The 15869-nt window shown below is 43.7% G+C and overlaps 1 protein-coding gene across 3 annotated transcripts in view; it reads left to right on the top strand.

The window, feature by feature from the left end:
* Window positions 1-3521: 3521 nt before the first annotated feature.
* The window catches only part of ARID4B (AT-rich interaction domain 4B), an 89313-nt gene continuing 76965 nt past the window's right edge, over window positions 3522-15869 (top strand). For all 3 annotated transcript variants that reach the window (XM_084261883.1, XM_084261884.1, XM_084261882.1), the window contains exons 1-2: window positions 3522-3761; window positions 4991-5052. In XM_084261883.1, coding sequence (XP_084118009.1) covers window positions 5047-5052 — 6 coding nt within the window. In that variant the 5' untranslated portion in view covers window positions 3522-3761; window positions 4991-5046. The remainder of the gene's footprint in view (window positions 3762-4990; window positions 5053-15869) is intronic.

The following is a 15869-nucleotide window of genomic DNA, read 5'->3' as shown; positions in this document are numbered from 1 at the left end:
GACACCCTCAACTCGCTCTGTTGTTTTCAGCTTGGTGGTGTAACAGAAGGGATAGGAACCACTTTTAAACCAGCACTGCCAATGAGTCAGCTGTCAAAACTGCACCCTTACACATCACAGATTAGTCTCAAAGGACTTCAGTGAGGAAGTGAAATCAAAAATATTATCACAGTCCACTCCAGATGTTTTAAGCAGAAAGAAACAGGTAGAGATGGATATAAGGACACGCTATCAATTTACCTCTCCTGCAACTATTCCTGTGAAAGAGCCACACAGATGGTTTACAACTGAAAGTGCCCAGCTATCCAAAAGAGCTGGGAAAAGATGTTAGGGTTGGTATTGCTTCTATGCAAGAGCTTCTACTTCGAAGTAAATGTTAAAGCTGTTGTTCTCCCCTCAAGGGATTAGGAGGTTTCTTGTCTGTCTGTAGGACACTAAGACAATATTCAAAATCCCCAACTAACCTGAAATGCACTAGTAGTAGAGAGCATCAAATTAAATATTTGCCTCTTTTAACACAAAACTAATAGGAGTCCACCTGCAATGCTGCTCATAAGCAGAAGACTGGTCAGGCTCTTCTCCCACAAATGCCAACTTTTTTACTTTAATTAAGAAGGAGGCAAAAAAGCTCCAAAAGACAGAGGCAGATAGTAGCTTAGCTTAAGTCTCTACAGTGAAACTTTCCTAGACTGCTATGCTACCTTTAAATGAAGTGATAGGTAGCCTCTGCTGATGAAAAGAGAAAGAGGCTGATTATTCAGCTACATGTCTAACACATGCACAGAAGCAAGAAGAGTGAGCAGAACACCTCCCCCTAATTTATACAAGGAGGCACTTGATAAAGAAACATGTAAATGAAGTTGCTTTAAGGCTTGTAAGCAAGAATACATGAGACTTGTAATATTACTGCCTTCTGCACAAAGCTATCACATTTGACAGATGTGGGAAACGCTTGTTATTAAGGGTTTCCTGCCTAGGCGACTAATTTACTTTGGAAGTTGCACTGGTGCAGAAAGTCTTCCCATTGAGACACCAGACCTCAGTCAGCAGCTCCTAATAAAAAGTAAAATTGCCAGAGTCAAACAATGAACAAAAGGGAATGCAAAGCCTTTTTCAGTGAAAGTGCAAAAATTGATTACGTGTACACTTATTCAAAGGATTAAAGTAGGCAAGGCCAGTTTGCCTTTTGAAACAGTTTCCTTTTAAACCAGTACACAGGCTTGCTGGATTTCAATTCATGCATGACTAAGTTATTTTTCCAGCTACTTTTCAGTGCCCCCACATAAGCATACAGAACAGGTGTTATGGGCACAGGCCATGCAATTCTAACAGAGAGCCCACAAAACTGTCTTTTGGACTGCAACAAACCTTTTCTTTGGTGATCTCTGAAAACACACAATACCCTAGAATAAGGTAGAGACTTGGATTTGGCTAAGTTTGAACTACTCTAAAACTATACTTGAAGCTGTGATTTGTTCACTTTAGAGCTTCATAGAACAGCTTCCCATCCTGCCTCTGAAGATTGGGGGAAATATGATCGCCAAAGTAATGCACATTAAAATATACAGATGATATTCTAAAAGGCATTTTTTCCCTCAGTGGTTCAAATTACGGTAGTTACAAAGAAAACAGGAGACACTAACCACAGGATTAGAGAGCTGTAGTGTAAAAGGAATCATCCAGAAACTTACTAAATCGGCTTCATCACAGAATTTAGTGCACCAAGACACTGGTTTCATTGTAACCAGTTAAAAGAAAAAAAGAAAAAAGTCCCAGACAGGAGGATGGATGAGTGAAAAGGCCTGTTTCAGAAAGAAGACACAGAAACTGTTGTGACTGCGCATTGTTTCAGAGAGGCTATCAAGGCTCTTAATCCAAATGTAATTTGAACAGGATGCTTGTCACCCTAATCCACATTCTCATTGTAATTAGCAGAGTGCTCCTTACAAACCCCACCCCCAGGCTGATAAGGAATAAAACCTGGCTTTCCGCTTCAGGCTCGGCAGCTCCCCACAGGCAGCAGGGCAGCCCCGCGCCTTCCCCGAAGACGCGCTAAGTAAACAAGCGGCTTCTCACAGCTGCAGTTCCAACACCAACACCAGAACGGCACGAAGATACTGCTGCCCAACTCCAGGGCTTCAGTTTTAACAGGATTTCCAGACCTAATTGAGCATGAACGCTCACAAGAGCCGGACCGCGCTCCGCGGGCTGTGAGAGCAGACGGACAGGAAGGGATTGCCGGCTGCAGGCTGGCCCGCAGGCAGAAAACCAGTCAGCAGGAGCTACCGAATCGCTCCTCAGAAACAAGAAGCTCACCACACCTCACAAAGAACGTGACGCTGTCGCCCGGCTTACAGGTGCTCAAAGCATCAGTTAAACCGGAGGAAACAAGGTTCGCTTTTCTGGAGTGCGACGCGCCCGCGAGGGAGGCGGCGGAGCCTCGCTGGCTGCTCCTGAGCAACCCAGCCTCCCACCAGCGCCATTTTAGATCAAGCGAGACCGAGAGCCGGGGACTCCTCGCTCCCCCTACCCGCCGCTCACCCCCATTTTCTGATCTGCGCTGCCGGCAGCCGGGCTCAGCCGCCGGGGAAGGAAGCGCCGCCCGCCGCAGCCCCAACCCCCGAGCGCTCAGGCAGCCCGCCCCGGTGACAGCGCCGCTACCCGCCGGCGCCGCCCAGCACTAACGGCGGCCGCCGGCTCCGGCCCCCCCTCCCCCTGAGCCCCTTCCCGGCCCCCTTCCGGGCAGCCCGCCAGCCCCGCCTGGGCGGGGCAGCCGCGGGACCCGCTCCCCCCGCAGACACGCTCAGCCCTCGCCGCCCGACGGCACGCAGAGGGGTAGGACCGGTTCCTCTGAGGAGCGCACCTCCCTCCCCCATCCGGACCCCACGCCAGGCGGCAGCGACAACGCCTCCCGCCAACAAAGGCCGGCTGACGGACAGGGGGCACGGGGCAGCCCCGCGCGGCCAGCCTCAGCCCAGGCAGCGGCCGCCGCTCACCTCGCCTCCGCCGCCAGCCGGAGCTACGCGCCGCTCCCGCGAGCAGCCTCCGCGCCAGAAGTGGCAGCAGCGCTGTCGGCGACGGCGCTCGGGAAAGGGAGCGCCGCCCCCTTCCGCTCCACCAGGCGCCACCTTCCCCTCTCGGGGGAAAATGCGCCACCAGCGCCTCACTGCGCAGGCGCCAGCCTTGCCCCCTCGGCTCATTAGCATTCGGTGAGGGCGCCGTCCCCTCGCGCTGGCCGCGCGCAGTGCGCCCTGGGAGATGTAGTCCGCCCGCCGCCCCGCGCCGCTCGTCTAAGCGCTACGAGCGGCGAACGAGAACGACATCACCCATCAACCTCCTCGGCGCCGAGTCTCAGTTTCCATAGAAGTAGAGAAAAATGATGTCAGTATTTCCGATGCAGCGACCAATGGGGCTGAGGGAGGGGCGGGCTCTGCAGGCCGGGGCCCAATGGAGGAGGCGGGGAGAGGGGCGTGCCTTAGCCCGTCCGTCAGTCAGTCAGTCGGTCGGTGTGGGAGGGGGAGGGGACCGAGAGGCTCGGAGCCGAGCAGTCACCGCCGCCACCGCCGGGTCCGCGCAGGACGGATCGGCCGCGCCGCACGCCGCGCAGAGCCGCCGCAAGCAGAACTGTTGCCGGAGGATTGAGCGGGAGCAGAGGCCGGCTAAGGGGGCCTGGAGCAGAGAGGAGGCTTCGCCCCGTTCCCTTGCCTCCCCCCCGCCTCAGCTCGGGGGAGTAGCGGGCGGGCGGGCGCCGTGGAACAAAGGTAACGGCGCCGAGTCGGAGAAGGAGCCCCCCCCGGTCCTGCCTTCGGCGGATGGGGAGGCGGTGCGGTGGCCGGGGGGGGCTTGGGGGGGGGGGGAAGGCGCGGGGCCGGGCGGCGGCGGCAGCGGGGCGTGCGTGCGGGGGGGAGGGGGGCGGTTGTTTTTCTCCTCGTAGCGAGACTGCGGCGGGACTCGGCGATCCTCCTTCTTCCCCCCCTCCCCCCCCGCCCCGAACACCCAGCGGCGGGGCGGGGGTGAGGGAGATCGGGGTGCCGCCTGCGTGCGGGAGGGACCGGAGGCTTCTTCAGCCCCCTCCGCCGGGAGGCAACGGAGCCCCCTCCTCCACACACACACGTTCCGTGTCCCCGCCGAGCAGGTCGGGCCCCTTTCTCCCCGCCCCCCTCCCTCCTCGTCCCCACTCCCTTCTTTTCTTCTTCCTTTTCTTCCCCCCGTCGCCTCCCGCCCTCCCCCCCGCCAGGACCCGCTGCGCCGAGCCGGGGAGTTGCGGCTGTTGCTGCTGAAACTCCTGCCGCGGAGTCAGCGCTTTCCTTTATTTGGGGGGGCGGGAGGCGGGGGGGGGGAGGGGGGGGGGGGAGAGAGGAGGAGGAGGAGCCGCCGCGATCCGGAGCCGCAGCCCCTACAAAAGCGTGTATGTGTCGGGGGGGGGCTGCTACAGACACCCTACTCCCCCGTCGCGCACACGGGCACTCTTCCTCGTACAATGGAGGAAGAGCCTCCCTTCCTCTCTCCTCCTTCCCTCCCTCCGACTCCCCGCGGTAAAGTGGGGAGTGGGGGGGTGTCCCAGGGCTGGGACTCCCGCAGGTCCCTTCCCGCCGCTTGATGCCTGGGGAGGGGGCGCTACTCCCCGGAGAGGCAGCCGGGGACGCCTCGTCTCCGCGCCCCCCCCGCGGCAGCCGAGGAGGCTGGGGGTGGGTTGTTGTTGTGGCAAGTTTCTCCTCCTCTGACAGAAATGGCGTCAATGGCAGCGAGTGTAGGGGAAGCCGCGGTCTGTGGGAGCTGGGGGCGGGGGGGGGGGTGTGTGGAGCGGGGGAGGGAAGCAGCGGCCGAGGAAAGCGGGGAGGGGGTTAATCGGGGAGAAAGGGGGGATCCGTGGAAGTAAAGGGGGAGTTTCGGGAGGAGCTCGGTGCCCCCACCCCGATCCCTGCCTCCCCTCCCCCCGCCCGGTGCGAGCGGCTGGTGCGGTGCCTTAGCGCTTTGTTTTAAATTCCAGGTCCAGCCTCGGCCGCTCAGTCCCTGTCGAGGCTTTTACCGCAGCCTGAGCTCATCATGAAGGTAAAACACTCGCTTGTGTGCTGGGGAGGGGAAAGAAGGGAGGTTTGCATGAAGCAATGCTGTCCTATCTGTCAGTCCATCTGTCCCGAGCCCGGTGCGAGGCTCGGTGCTGGTGCAGATCCAGGCTGCGGGGCTGCCGTGCCCTCCCTGCTGTGTTTTGGTGCCTCAGCTCGTTTGCTGACCGTGGGGCAGGCTTTGCTCCGCAGCGTTCTGCTGGGGGAAACTGTTAAGTTCGCAGAGTGGGGGTTGTTCTCCTTCAGAAACATTGTTTGTAGGAGAATAAGGACATGGCTGCCTGGGCTGAGCCTGCTTCATGGAGGAGCAGGGGACAGTCACCCTGCTTGAGAAAGTAACGTTGCAGGGCACGAGCTGGTTGTACAGCCGTGTTTACTTGAATAGGGGATAAATGGTAGATTTGCTTACTTTCGATTTGTTAATAGGAGTTTCGTTGAATGGATAATGGTATGATCAAGGAGGGTGCATGTGAGAGAATCTCTGCAGTGAAATGATTGCTGTAAGGTGCAGAAAGGTTTTCGAACAGGTTCCAGTTTTCTTCCCAGTGCTAAGTAGTATTCACGTACCTCATTGTTACTCATTTTTCTTATCTTCTGCCTTTCTAGACTATTTATTTTAAATATATTATACGGATTCTATAGAAAAAAAAATCGTATTGGTAGAACAGTATGATTTCTTCTGCGTGTGGCAAGAATCTGTGTACCAAAAAGTAGTTAGGTTTTTTAAATCATTTTGCTGATGTGTCGCGCTCAAACTGCCGTTTATGTTACCATGACCCCCATGTAATTCAGCTTCTGGTCCTGCTGGGCTGCAGTAAATCTCATTTCAAAATACTGCAAATCTTACAAAAATAATTGTTACAGACCCGTGATACATAATCTCTTTGGTATTTATTAATAGGAAAGAGCAGTCTGTATGTGGGGTCTTGCGCCACCAGGGTTGTGCCTACTGTCTGTGAATGAGTATTATGTAAAAAGTGTACCTAGTACTATATTCACTGCTGGAAACGATAAACAATACAGACTTCTAATTGATCTGAGTTTCAGAGCAGCAAACTTAAGGCTTATTGTGTAGTTGTTAAAGGTTTAGCATGTGGGGCTTTTATTTTGGTGACTTAATGACAGTATCTTTAAAAAAATCATGTTTTAATTGCCCTCTCTGTGATCTTTAACAACTGTTAAGATCTAAAACACTGCACGCATCTTTCTCATTAAAAGTAAACTATTTATGAATTTACAACAACAGGCTGTTGAGGTTGTACGATGAGAAGCTTTCCAAATGTGGCATGTTGTCTGGTGGGTATTCAGGATATGGAAGCAAGACAAATAGGAGGCAGTATAGGGAGATTTTTTTTTTTCCCCAGAAAGAAAAACACTTATTGAAATTTACATACATTTCTAATATTCTTTTTCCATGTAAACAAATCTTACAGTTACCATAGAGATCAGGTTCGGATACTGTGGTTATAGAGCCATATAAATATGTAGATAGGCAGTTGGGAGGATGAGGAGGTCGGATCACAAGTGGAATGCAAAGTGTTCTGTGAAATAGTGATAGAGATCCACTTTAGGCTGAATTGAATGTCTAACAAATGCTTAAATTTAAAGTAGCAAATGCAGAAACCTGTTAATAGAGCCCTATTTAATGGTATTTGATAAGGTTTGTGCTACTGTTGCATTTTTATTTATTTTTCAAAATCTGGATTAATTCTGCCAGGGTGTTCAAATGCTAAGTTTAAGTCTGCAGCTTTTGCGCTTTGTGTGTGTGTGTGTGTGTGTGTGTGTGTGTGTAGCATTAAACTTATATATGCTTGAGAGGACTCTCAGTACTTTATTTACTATGCCCTTAATGTTAAGTGAGGTTAATCTGTAAGTCATTACATTGAAGCTTTAGATATTACAGTGAAACTTCTAACAATTGTAGCTCAACAGAAATTTCTAAGATTCACCAGTCTAACCAAGTCTGGTAATACAGTGTATCGGTCTTTCTGCTCAGCTTAAACTTGTAGTTTTTCAAAGTTTACAAGGATACAAGTTAGTCCACTGAGAAGCAGTAAGGGAGAGTGCCTAAGAGAATGATTAGATTTCTGTTAGTATCACCACAAAGTAACATTGACCATACTAGATCGAGATACTGTTTAAGTATGCCAGTATATTAGTGTGCATTTATTTTCTAAGTTATTGAAAGAGTATGCCTCAAGGACACTGTAGAGGATGCACAGGATTTAATGCTTTAAGGCCTAGACTTACTTTGAGCCTGCTGACTGCACGATTGAGGCCTCCGTTTTGATTTATGTCTTGGTCATTCTTTCAGGTGCAGAGGGTTGTGTATTCTGGTGCATAGTGCATTAGAACTGGATTCCCTGTCCCTATTTTTGCCTCTTTGGGTGAACTTGAACAATTAATTTGGCTTCGCTGGCTCGTTTTTCCCATCTGTATAGTGTGGAGAGAATGTTTATCATTCTTTGTAAAACACAGTGAGGTATATTTAGGAATAGCACCAAGTCGTATTGATAGAAAGCTGTAAGTCACTCATGCTCTTGTGTTTTGGAAACCTCTGAGACAAGAGAGGTGTGCTGCCTGCGAGGAGATTACCACCTCCAAAGCTGTTGGCGTAATTGTTCTCCCTGCAGTAACCCAACTTAATCCAAGTAAATAAAGTCCCTTGTATAAACTAGTAACTTTAGCCTATTAAGTAGTTTCCCATGGACTGCAAAGACCACTTGAAGGCAGTCTTGAAATATCTTCAAATATGTCTTAGAAGAAGTGTTTGAGCCTTGACATAATTGTGCTCATTATTGTGATGTTCTACTAAATCAGGCTTTTTCCTGTGTTGAGTGACCTCTGATAGCAAGTAATACGGCTGTATAGATAAGGCTAGGATGATCAGTATGTTGTAACGAAGCTTTTTAGTTTGTTTAACATAGGCTCCTTCTGCATAAGGTCTTTCTGCATTCAGTATGCTTCAGAAGCATGTAGAATCTGTTTGATTATTTAAAAACTAATTGCATGCCATCAAATTGCTACCTACTAAGTAGGTAGTAATATATAGAAAAACATTATTATAGTTTGTTTTTATTTTTTCCTCAAAGTCAGAAAATAAACTTCAGGAAAGCGGAGTCTGCTTTTAAAGAAAGAAAGAAACACAAGCTTGGTTTCACCAATGATTTGAATTAAGAACTGTTGTAAATGCTCTTGAGATTTTTAATATGTATTGCGACATTTGCTTGATATTTTAATATGTGGGTGAGGGTAATATAGCCACTATAGTTAAAAAGTTTGCTGCTGATAAGAGATAAAAATAGTGGATGTCCTAGAAGCTAGAGCAATGCACTATGAATTAAGTGGTCTGAAATGATTGTTTAAATGTTTTGATGCTATTTGCACGTTTGTTTGTTTTTTTCAGTCAGTAAAATATTAAATATTTAATAGTTGTGGGTATTTTTATTTGGTAGCCCTAGATGTTCCTGATTTGCTTGCTCAAAGGTGCTATACTCACAAATAAGGAAGGCACGTGTACAGTTTATGGTGGATTTTTGTTTTGTTCTTAATTAATTCTGAATTTACATTTTGGTTTCCGTAGTCTTTCCCTAGTGATCTGTCTAGCTGTCCACACATAAAACTGGTGCACACTGGTGCTGTAACTGCTTTCCCTTAAAGCCAGTCAGGCTGTTGCTCCTATTCTCTGCCAGTATGACAGAGGACAAAAGTGAAATATCTAGTAAACTTTTCAGTCACTAATTTAACTTTGAGCATAAATCAGCTGAAAGTCCTATTGCTCTTATGCAGGCTGGAAACCAGTCATGGAATGTAGTGACCTTTCACTTTCTAGTTAACTGTTTGAATTGCAGCAGAAATGGAGATTTATAGAGGAAGATTAACATTAGAGTAGTTGTTGTGCTGGAGGTAGGAGAACAGGTAAGTCTTAAGAGGTGGTTTTCCCCTGTCATTTGCCAAAAAAACAAAAAATGGTTTTCTTAAATCTGTCCTCGTGTTCCAGTTTGAACAAGTGATCAGAAGCTGTTATTGACTTCCTCATGCTTGCATAATTATGTAGAAAGGAAAGTAAACACCACTTGCACCAAGCAATTACAAGCTATGTTGGAATAATCCATGCTATTTTGAAATTGGTTGTTTGCACTTTTGAACTGCCAATCATAGTATATTTTACAGTGGCTAAACAACATGGAAGCCTTGAACTTAAATCTGCATGTTTACCATGTGACTATCCAGTAGTTGAACGTGTTGATAAGGACTCCAAGTTAATTAGACCACCTAGTGGAAAAAAGACTCGTGTTAGTCTGAGAAGGCTAGAGTTGTAATGAACTAGGAGTACGGGGAAAGTTACGTTGCCTGTATTACAACTCTCAAAGTTGGGGAAGGTTTTTTGGATCAGCGCTCTCACAGCAGCGTGACTGTTGTATCAGGAAAAATGTTAGTAGACAGAATAATGAATATGCATGTCTTCACCAGAACACTTGGAGATGGTTATTCAGCTCACTTTGTAATCTGAAACAAGTATTGTGTACATGTCGTGCAGAAGCCCGCTGTGATACACACCGCGGCTCTGTTTTCAAAGGAGTTCTGCGCTCTCGTTGAGAAGCCTTTTGAAACAAAATGCAATGGTTTTAAGGTATTAAGCTTTACAGTCACTGTCAGCTACTTAATCTGAATGCTTCGCTGGTCACGTAAACTGGGAAAAAAAGCGCTAACTTAAAGAAAGGTGGAAATTATAATGTTGTTGCAAACCGGTTTCAAACTTTTGTGTAAATCCTACAGATACACAGATTTTCCTTAGAAATATATGCTTTAATAATAGACTGAATAATAAAAATAAAGGGAGTTTAAAATTTCCTTATTTCAAAAAGGTAACACATTTTATACAGAAGTGTTGAGTTTGAATTTACGTGGCACCCTAATGTGATAGAGGCACCCGAATGCTAGATTATTTATAAGTTTGTTCTTAATTGAAAGTAGCTAACCTGTTGTGAAACTCAATAGTAGGTTCTCTGCAATTCTGTTTACCATAATAGGCACTTCAGCAGTTCTTACAGAAATGTACAAATCTGAATAATCATGGATCTTGGGCTAGTTTTGCCTTAAATATGATTCTGGTCACAGTTGAGAAATGTTGGTAAGTCAGGGCTTGTATGGCCGATTGCTTTGTAGTTGCCGTGCTTCAGTAGCAAATGCTTCTTTTTCCACCTTTCCTATTTAACACTTCCAGTATTGTCCAGTTACTGGGCTTACTACCACTCACTGGATTTTTTTTTCCTGGTGTGTGCATGGAATGGATTTTTAAAGACTAATTTTCAAAAGACCTCCAGAGAACTAAGGAAAATGGTTTAGCCCTATGCAGAAACTAAATGTTAGTGATTTAATAAGTGTTAGAATAATTATCTTGAAAGGTTTTGATGGGAAGTCATAAATCTGGGTTTTTTTTGTGGTTTGCTTTGTTTTGTTAATATGGGGTGACCAGATGAGAGGATATTTCAGGGAATTCAAGTATGGCAAAACAGCAAGCCACTTTGATATTCTATACTTGACAAGACATCTATTTTCCTTCTGAAGATTAGTTTGAACCAGGGAAGAAATTCAATAAAGCACTATTGTGCTTTTTTTTCTTTCTTTTTTTTTTTTTTTTTTTTACTTGGAAGGCAGCATATAAAGCAGTCATGACCTGTTTAGCAAGAAGTGTTTGTAAGCAAGCACTGGAAAGGCAGCTGTGAGGCTGTCAGAGTAGGGTGGTGGAAGAGCAGGGCGGTGAAGGGTGTTGCTGAGTTACCTGTAGAAAACTAGGGCTGAGGTGACCTACCTGCTTTATCTGCGACCACTGCCTTTCCTGTGTGTGACAGTGACTTTCCTGAATGAGTCTATATTAATTAATTGAATGTGGAGTACTATTATGGGGTTTCCCAAACCTGTGGGGAGCACTATGAAGATGATTTTCCTTATGACCTAAGCATAAACATTGTATTGCCTAACTACAAGAAAGCATTTTTCTTACTGTGAGCAAAAGCAGCAGTCCTCTCCAGTTAACCTGGAGCTACTTGCTCCCATTGCTGTTTGTTGTCTTTGAGTCTGTGTGTGCTCTGGAGTGAAGAGTGTAGTCAGTACACCAAGGAAAAGACCTTTAAGCATCCAGAACTCCCCATTGTCATAGCTTTTGATGATGACTTCTGCAGATCACCTTCAGGAGTACACTATTTAGATACAGCATTCATAAGTTGTCATTTTAGTTAAGCATGAATGCAAACCTCTATAGGGCTCTGTTGCAGAGCAGATTACCCAGGCTGGACTAACTGCTGAATAACACTGTTCTTGGGCAAAGGATTCAGTTTTATAAGCAGTTTGTCAAATTAGGCCTGTATAGTCATGGAAGAAGGCAGTCTCATCCCCTTCTTCCACTCCTGGCTGTTTATTCTTCTTGTCTCTTGTGCCAGCAGCCCATTTGTGTGGTCCCAGGGTGGACTGAATCAAACTGAAATTAACTCAACAACAATCATATATATCCTCTTGAGTTGCAGCCAGTGCATGACTTGGCTGCTTTCTACCATTGGGGTGGAAGAAGAAAGAAAAGGAAGGTAGAAGTGTAGCAAGACTGATTTAGATTTAGATTGGTTTAAACTGCTCATGAATACACATTGTTCCCCATCCCTCTGTTGAGTTAGCAGTTTGCAGTCATTAAGCTAAACATTTTGTAAACTGTCTACACATGAAATTGCCATAAGAGGTTTTTCTGGGCTTGCTTACTAACTAGCACAATGAACTTTCCTGTAAGGTTTGAAGTCCATGTTTTCTAGAAGGTGTTGTGTAAAAAGATTTAATGGAATCAATGGTGTGCCTTGAAGAGGACAAAAAAAAAAAAATTATGATAAACAGTGATTTAAAGTTCAAAAGATGGAAAAGTTTTAAAGAAGTGATGGTGTTAGGCGGAAAACCAGAAAGTATTTTAAGTACTTTTTTAAGGAAGCGACCATAAGCTTGTTCCCGTGCTTTCCCCAAGTTCTTAGTACTTGGAAAGAACACCATTAATAATGATCTTTCCCCTCCAAACTAGCAAAACAGTTGGTATTATGGTTCTCTGTAGAAATCTAATATTTGTAAGTATTTTTCTATCTTGTACAGGTGACAGTCTTCACATAACTAACACTTATGTTAATGTATTCTGACAACAGGTATGTTTGGCATATGATACTTTCTGCTTATTACCAGAAACTTAGTGCAAAAATGTAGATGACCTTTGTTCCATTCCAAGAGCTGGGGTTTTCACTGAGGTTTTGTCTGGGATCCTTTACCTTTTCCCTCTTAGACACCCTTCTAACTCATTATTGCTCAGTGTTTACTAAGGGCAGGGAAATGGGATTTGACTTCAGTGAAGTTCAGAACCAAGCGTATCTGATGCAAGGTTTCAGCTGGTAATAAATTATACCATAAGGAGTACTTTTTTGTTTGTTTTTCCACATTCTCTTCTGATCTGAAAAAAAAGTGTTTCCGTTTGTGGCAGGGCAACCTGATCCACTGTAGGTTTTTTGTTTGTTGTTGGGTTTTTTTTTTCTCTTCAGATTTTTAGCTGTCCTCTCAACAGCACATCACAAGTGAAGAATAGCTTATTTGTACATTTGAAATAGTCCACTTCGTGTTTTCTTAAAGATAAATGTAGAATGCATTCTTCCAAGATGCTTTAAATTAATTTGTAATGGTGGAAGATAGACTTTTCAATATTCTGTATAAGCATTTAAATGAAAGAGTGGTAACAATGTTTTTTGTTTAGTGACGTGACACTTCAGTTAATGTAACTTCTCTTCCTGGAAATGTGTGTATGTTATACCAACATTTCAGAATCCAGGAAATTCTAATGGAATACGTTTTGACTTTTTAAATTCTTTTGCTGCACTGTTCACTGAAAGATAGACATTGCTGTAATCTTAAATGAATGTTACAACAAATACATCACTAAACTTAGAAATGAAATATATCTAATTCTTAATCTCTGTGCTCTTATAAATACAAAATGTTTTGGAAAATTCAGCAAATTTTTTTTTATTTCCACTGTAATTTCTTTAGGAGGTTGTCATGCTAGATGTGCAACAAGGGAGAAAGTGAAGTACTTATGCTTAAGTGAGCTACAGTTTAAAAACTAGAGTATGATACATACCAATACCTTGCTGCTGGGTACAGAGACAAAAGTGGAGGCAGTAATTCAACTTTAAGTAATTTCCATTTTGTGAATGCAGATTTATTCCGAGGTGCTCTTCCAGAACTTGGTAATGATAGTCCACATATGTTTATCCATAGAACATGATTTGGGTAACTGCAGTGTCTTTGTCTCCTTTGCAGAATTTTGTGCCTATTTTCCTGCAATGTTGGGCAATTTAAAAGACATTAAAGCTTTGATTCATTTCTTTACTTACAGATTACTAGTGCAGCTTTGACACTGCTAAAAATTAAGTAGTATAAAAGATGATGTCACCTGATGATGGACTGTATTGAGTACATGGGCTGGAACCTGCAAAGAATTGCACTTCAAATATATTCTACTATTCTTGATCCATTTTAGAATTGGCTGCTGAGGTTGCTGTTTTAACTGTTCCCTGGGATAATTTAACATTTAGTTCCAGAAAGTATTAGTATGTGTATTAGATATCTGTCTGCAATACTTCAGTTTTTCTTTGTTGGTAATTCCTTGGGTGTTGAGCTAATATTCTGATTTCAGTTTAAATTGCCCGATGCTAGACAAAATGTTTGGATCAGTAAGTTAAACATATTTCATTGTATTAAAAGAAATCTCTTATTTCATATATTGACATTTCTTGGATAATACAGAGTATATATTTATATGGACACTTACTATTGTAGGGTAATTCAGGGTTTTTAGAGGCAAGTAAAGCGAATGTCTTGCTTTTGTTATATTCTGTATAGTAAGAAATAATCTCTTTTGGTGATGACATAATAATAGTATATCAGTGATAGAGAGATGGGTGTATGTCCCCCTGTGACAGACTTTTTTTTCACTGGTAATGTACATGGCATTGGTAGCATCTAGATATAGATAGCAACTCAAATGTTAGTAGGTCAGCTTTAAACAAGTGCAATGTTTTTATTTATATCTCTTTAGTAGTACTGATTTCAGGTTAGCAAAATTATACTTTGTCTACTTTGCATTAAAATAGAAAACAATCCTACCTGCTTCTGTTTGGACTAACTCAATTGTGCAACAGCACTTAATTGATCATCTGAAATGGTGTAATAAAATCTTAATTACGGTCTGACAATAAATATCAAACATAGCATTTATTTTGTGGAATAAAAATCATTCTTTATACTTAAGCTGGGATGATCAAGTTTCTCTAGTTGTGTATATCATATTTACTTAATTGGAATTTTGAGGAAACAAATCAGCTTTCATGATCTTCGTAGAAATATAAAAAAAAAAGGAAAAAACCACAACAACAAAACAAAGAGATGAAAAAAACCAACAAAAGAAAGAAAACAGTAAACTTCAGGTGCTTGATTCCAGACATATCTAGATACAGTTCCCGAACTTTTCTGTCTTACTGCTGTAGCTGGATATCCTTGCTATGCTTGCTCAGAATTAAACTTGAGAAAAAAAAAATACACAGCAGTATTTGAACGCCACCTGCAAATGGAACTACCCTGTATTTACAAGAAAACTCCTTAGTCATAAAGGAACTGCAACATCTTTTGTCTGGCAGTTTCTCAATACAGCTTGTGTACCCGCTGAAACAACATTCCAGGCAAGTACACGGATGAGTATGTGGGCACACATCACTCGCTTAGAAGGGCTAGTGTGAACTCTTTAGCTGGGTATTCTGCTTTTAGCAGGGTAACACACAGTATTTCTCTGAAAGCAAATATTACAGAGGGCTGTTTAATCCTGTGGTAGTGTTGGCAGATTAGGTTTATTCTTTAAGTTGTGCATTTCAGAATTTATCTTCAATTGCCTTAGACTTTGGAGGAGGGGAAGAGTTGATCATGGAAATAATTAAAATTTCATTGACAAATGTAGTTGATACTGTAACCTGCTGATTTGACAGAGACACTTGTATTTTATTGATAGGAATCAGGAGAATGCTGCATTGTCTTAGGTATCGAAGAGCTCATGGGATGCCTCGAGCTTTTGAGAACAGAACAAGGTTTCTCATGGAAAGTAACAGTAGAATTATTGATGTATAGAAGACTAACAAAATTTGGGTATGCTTTTTCACTTTAGTAATCCTAAATGTTACTTTTTAAAAAAGAGGCTAAAAAAAGAGAAGATTTTAGTATAAGAGGTTTAAAGACTTTTAAGAAAAAAAGCATGGCTTTACAGAATAGCTTCAGCACGCTTGAAAGCAGTGAATAGAGTCTTCTATCACTTATGCAACTTCAAAAATTTTACTCTTCTCTTTAATGTATTGAAGAGAATTTGTGGAATCAGAGCAAGGATCTTTCCTTAAATAACCACTCCCAGGAAATGGCTGCCCTTAGTCACAAGCTAAGCCAGCTGAAGATGTTTTGGAAACAGGTGCAGTGATGAGTAGCCAAAGAAACAGAAGCATTCTGGGTAGCTAAATTGGACAAAAGGTATGGAAAAAAGTAGTTTGGGTCCTTTAATTCCTTGATTTTTCAAAGGTAACCTAGCTGAATATTAGCTCCTAGTTCTTATTGCCTATGCTAGTATGGTGGCACTTATTTTCTGTGTAGCACACATCTAAAATACGTTAAAACTATTCATAATTACACAGTGCTTGACAAATCTCTTAAACTTGTCTTCAACTGGTTATTCCTCTTTTCCTAGTA

This window comes from Gallinula chloropus (genome assembly GCF_964237585.1).
Source record: "Gallinula chloropus genome assembly, chromosome: 3".
NCBI classification, from domain to species: Eukaryota; Metazoa; Chordata; class Aves; order Gruiformes; family Rallidae; genus Gallinula; species Gallinula chloropus.
This window is presented reverse-complemented; position numbering and strand designations above follow the sequence as displayed.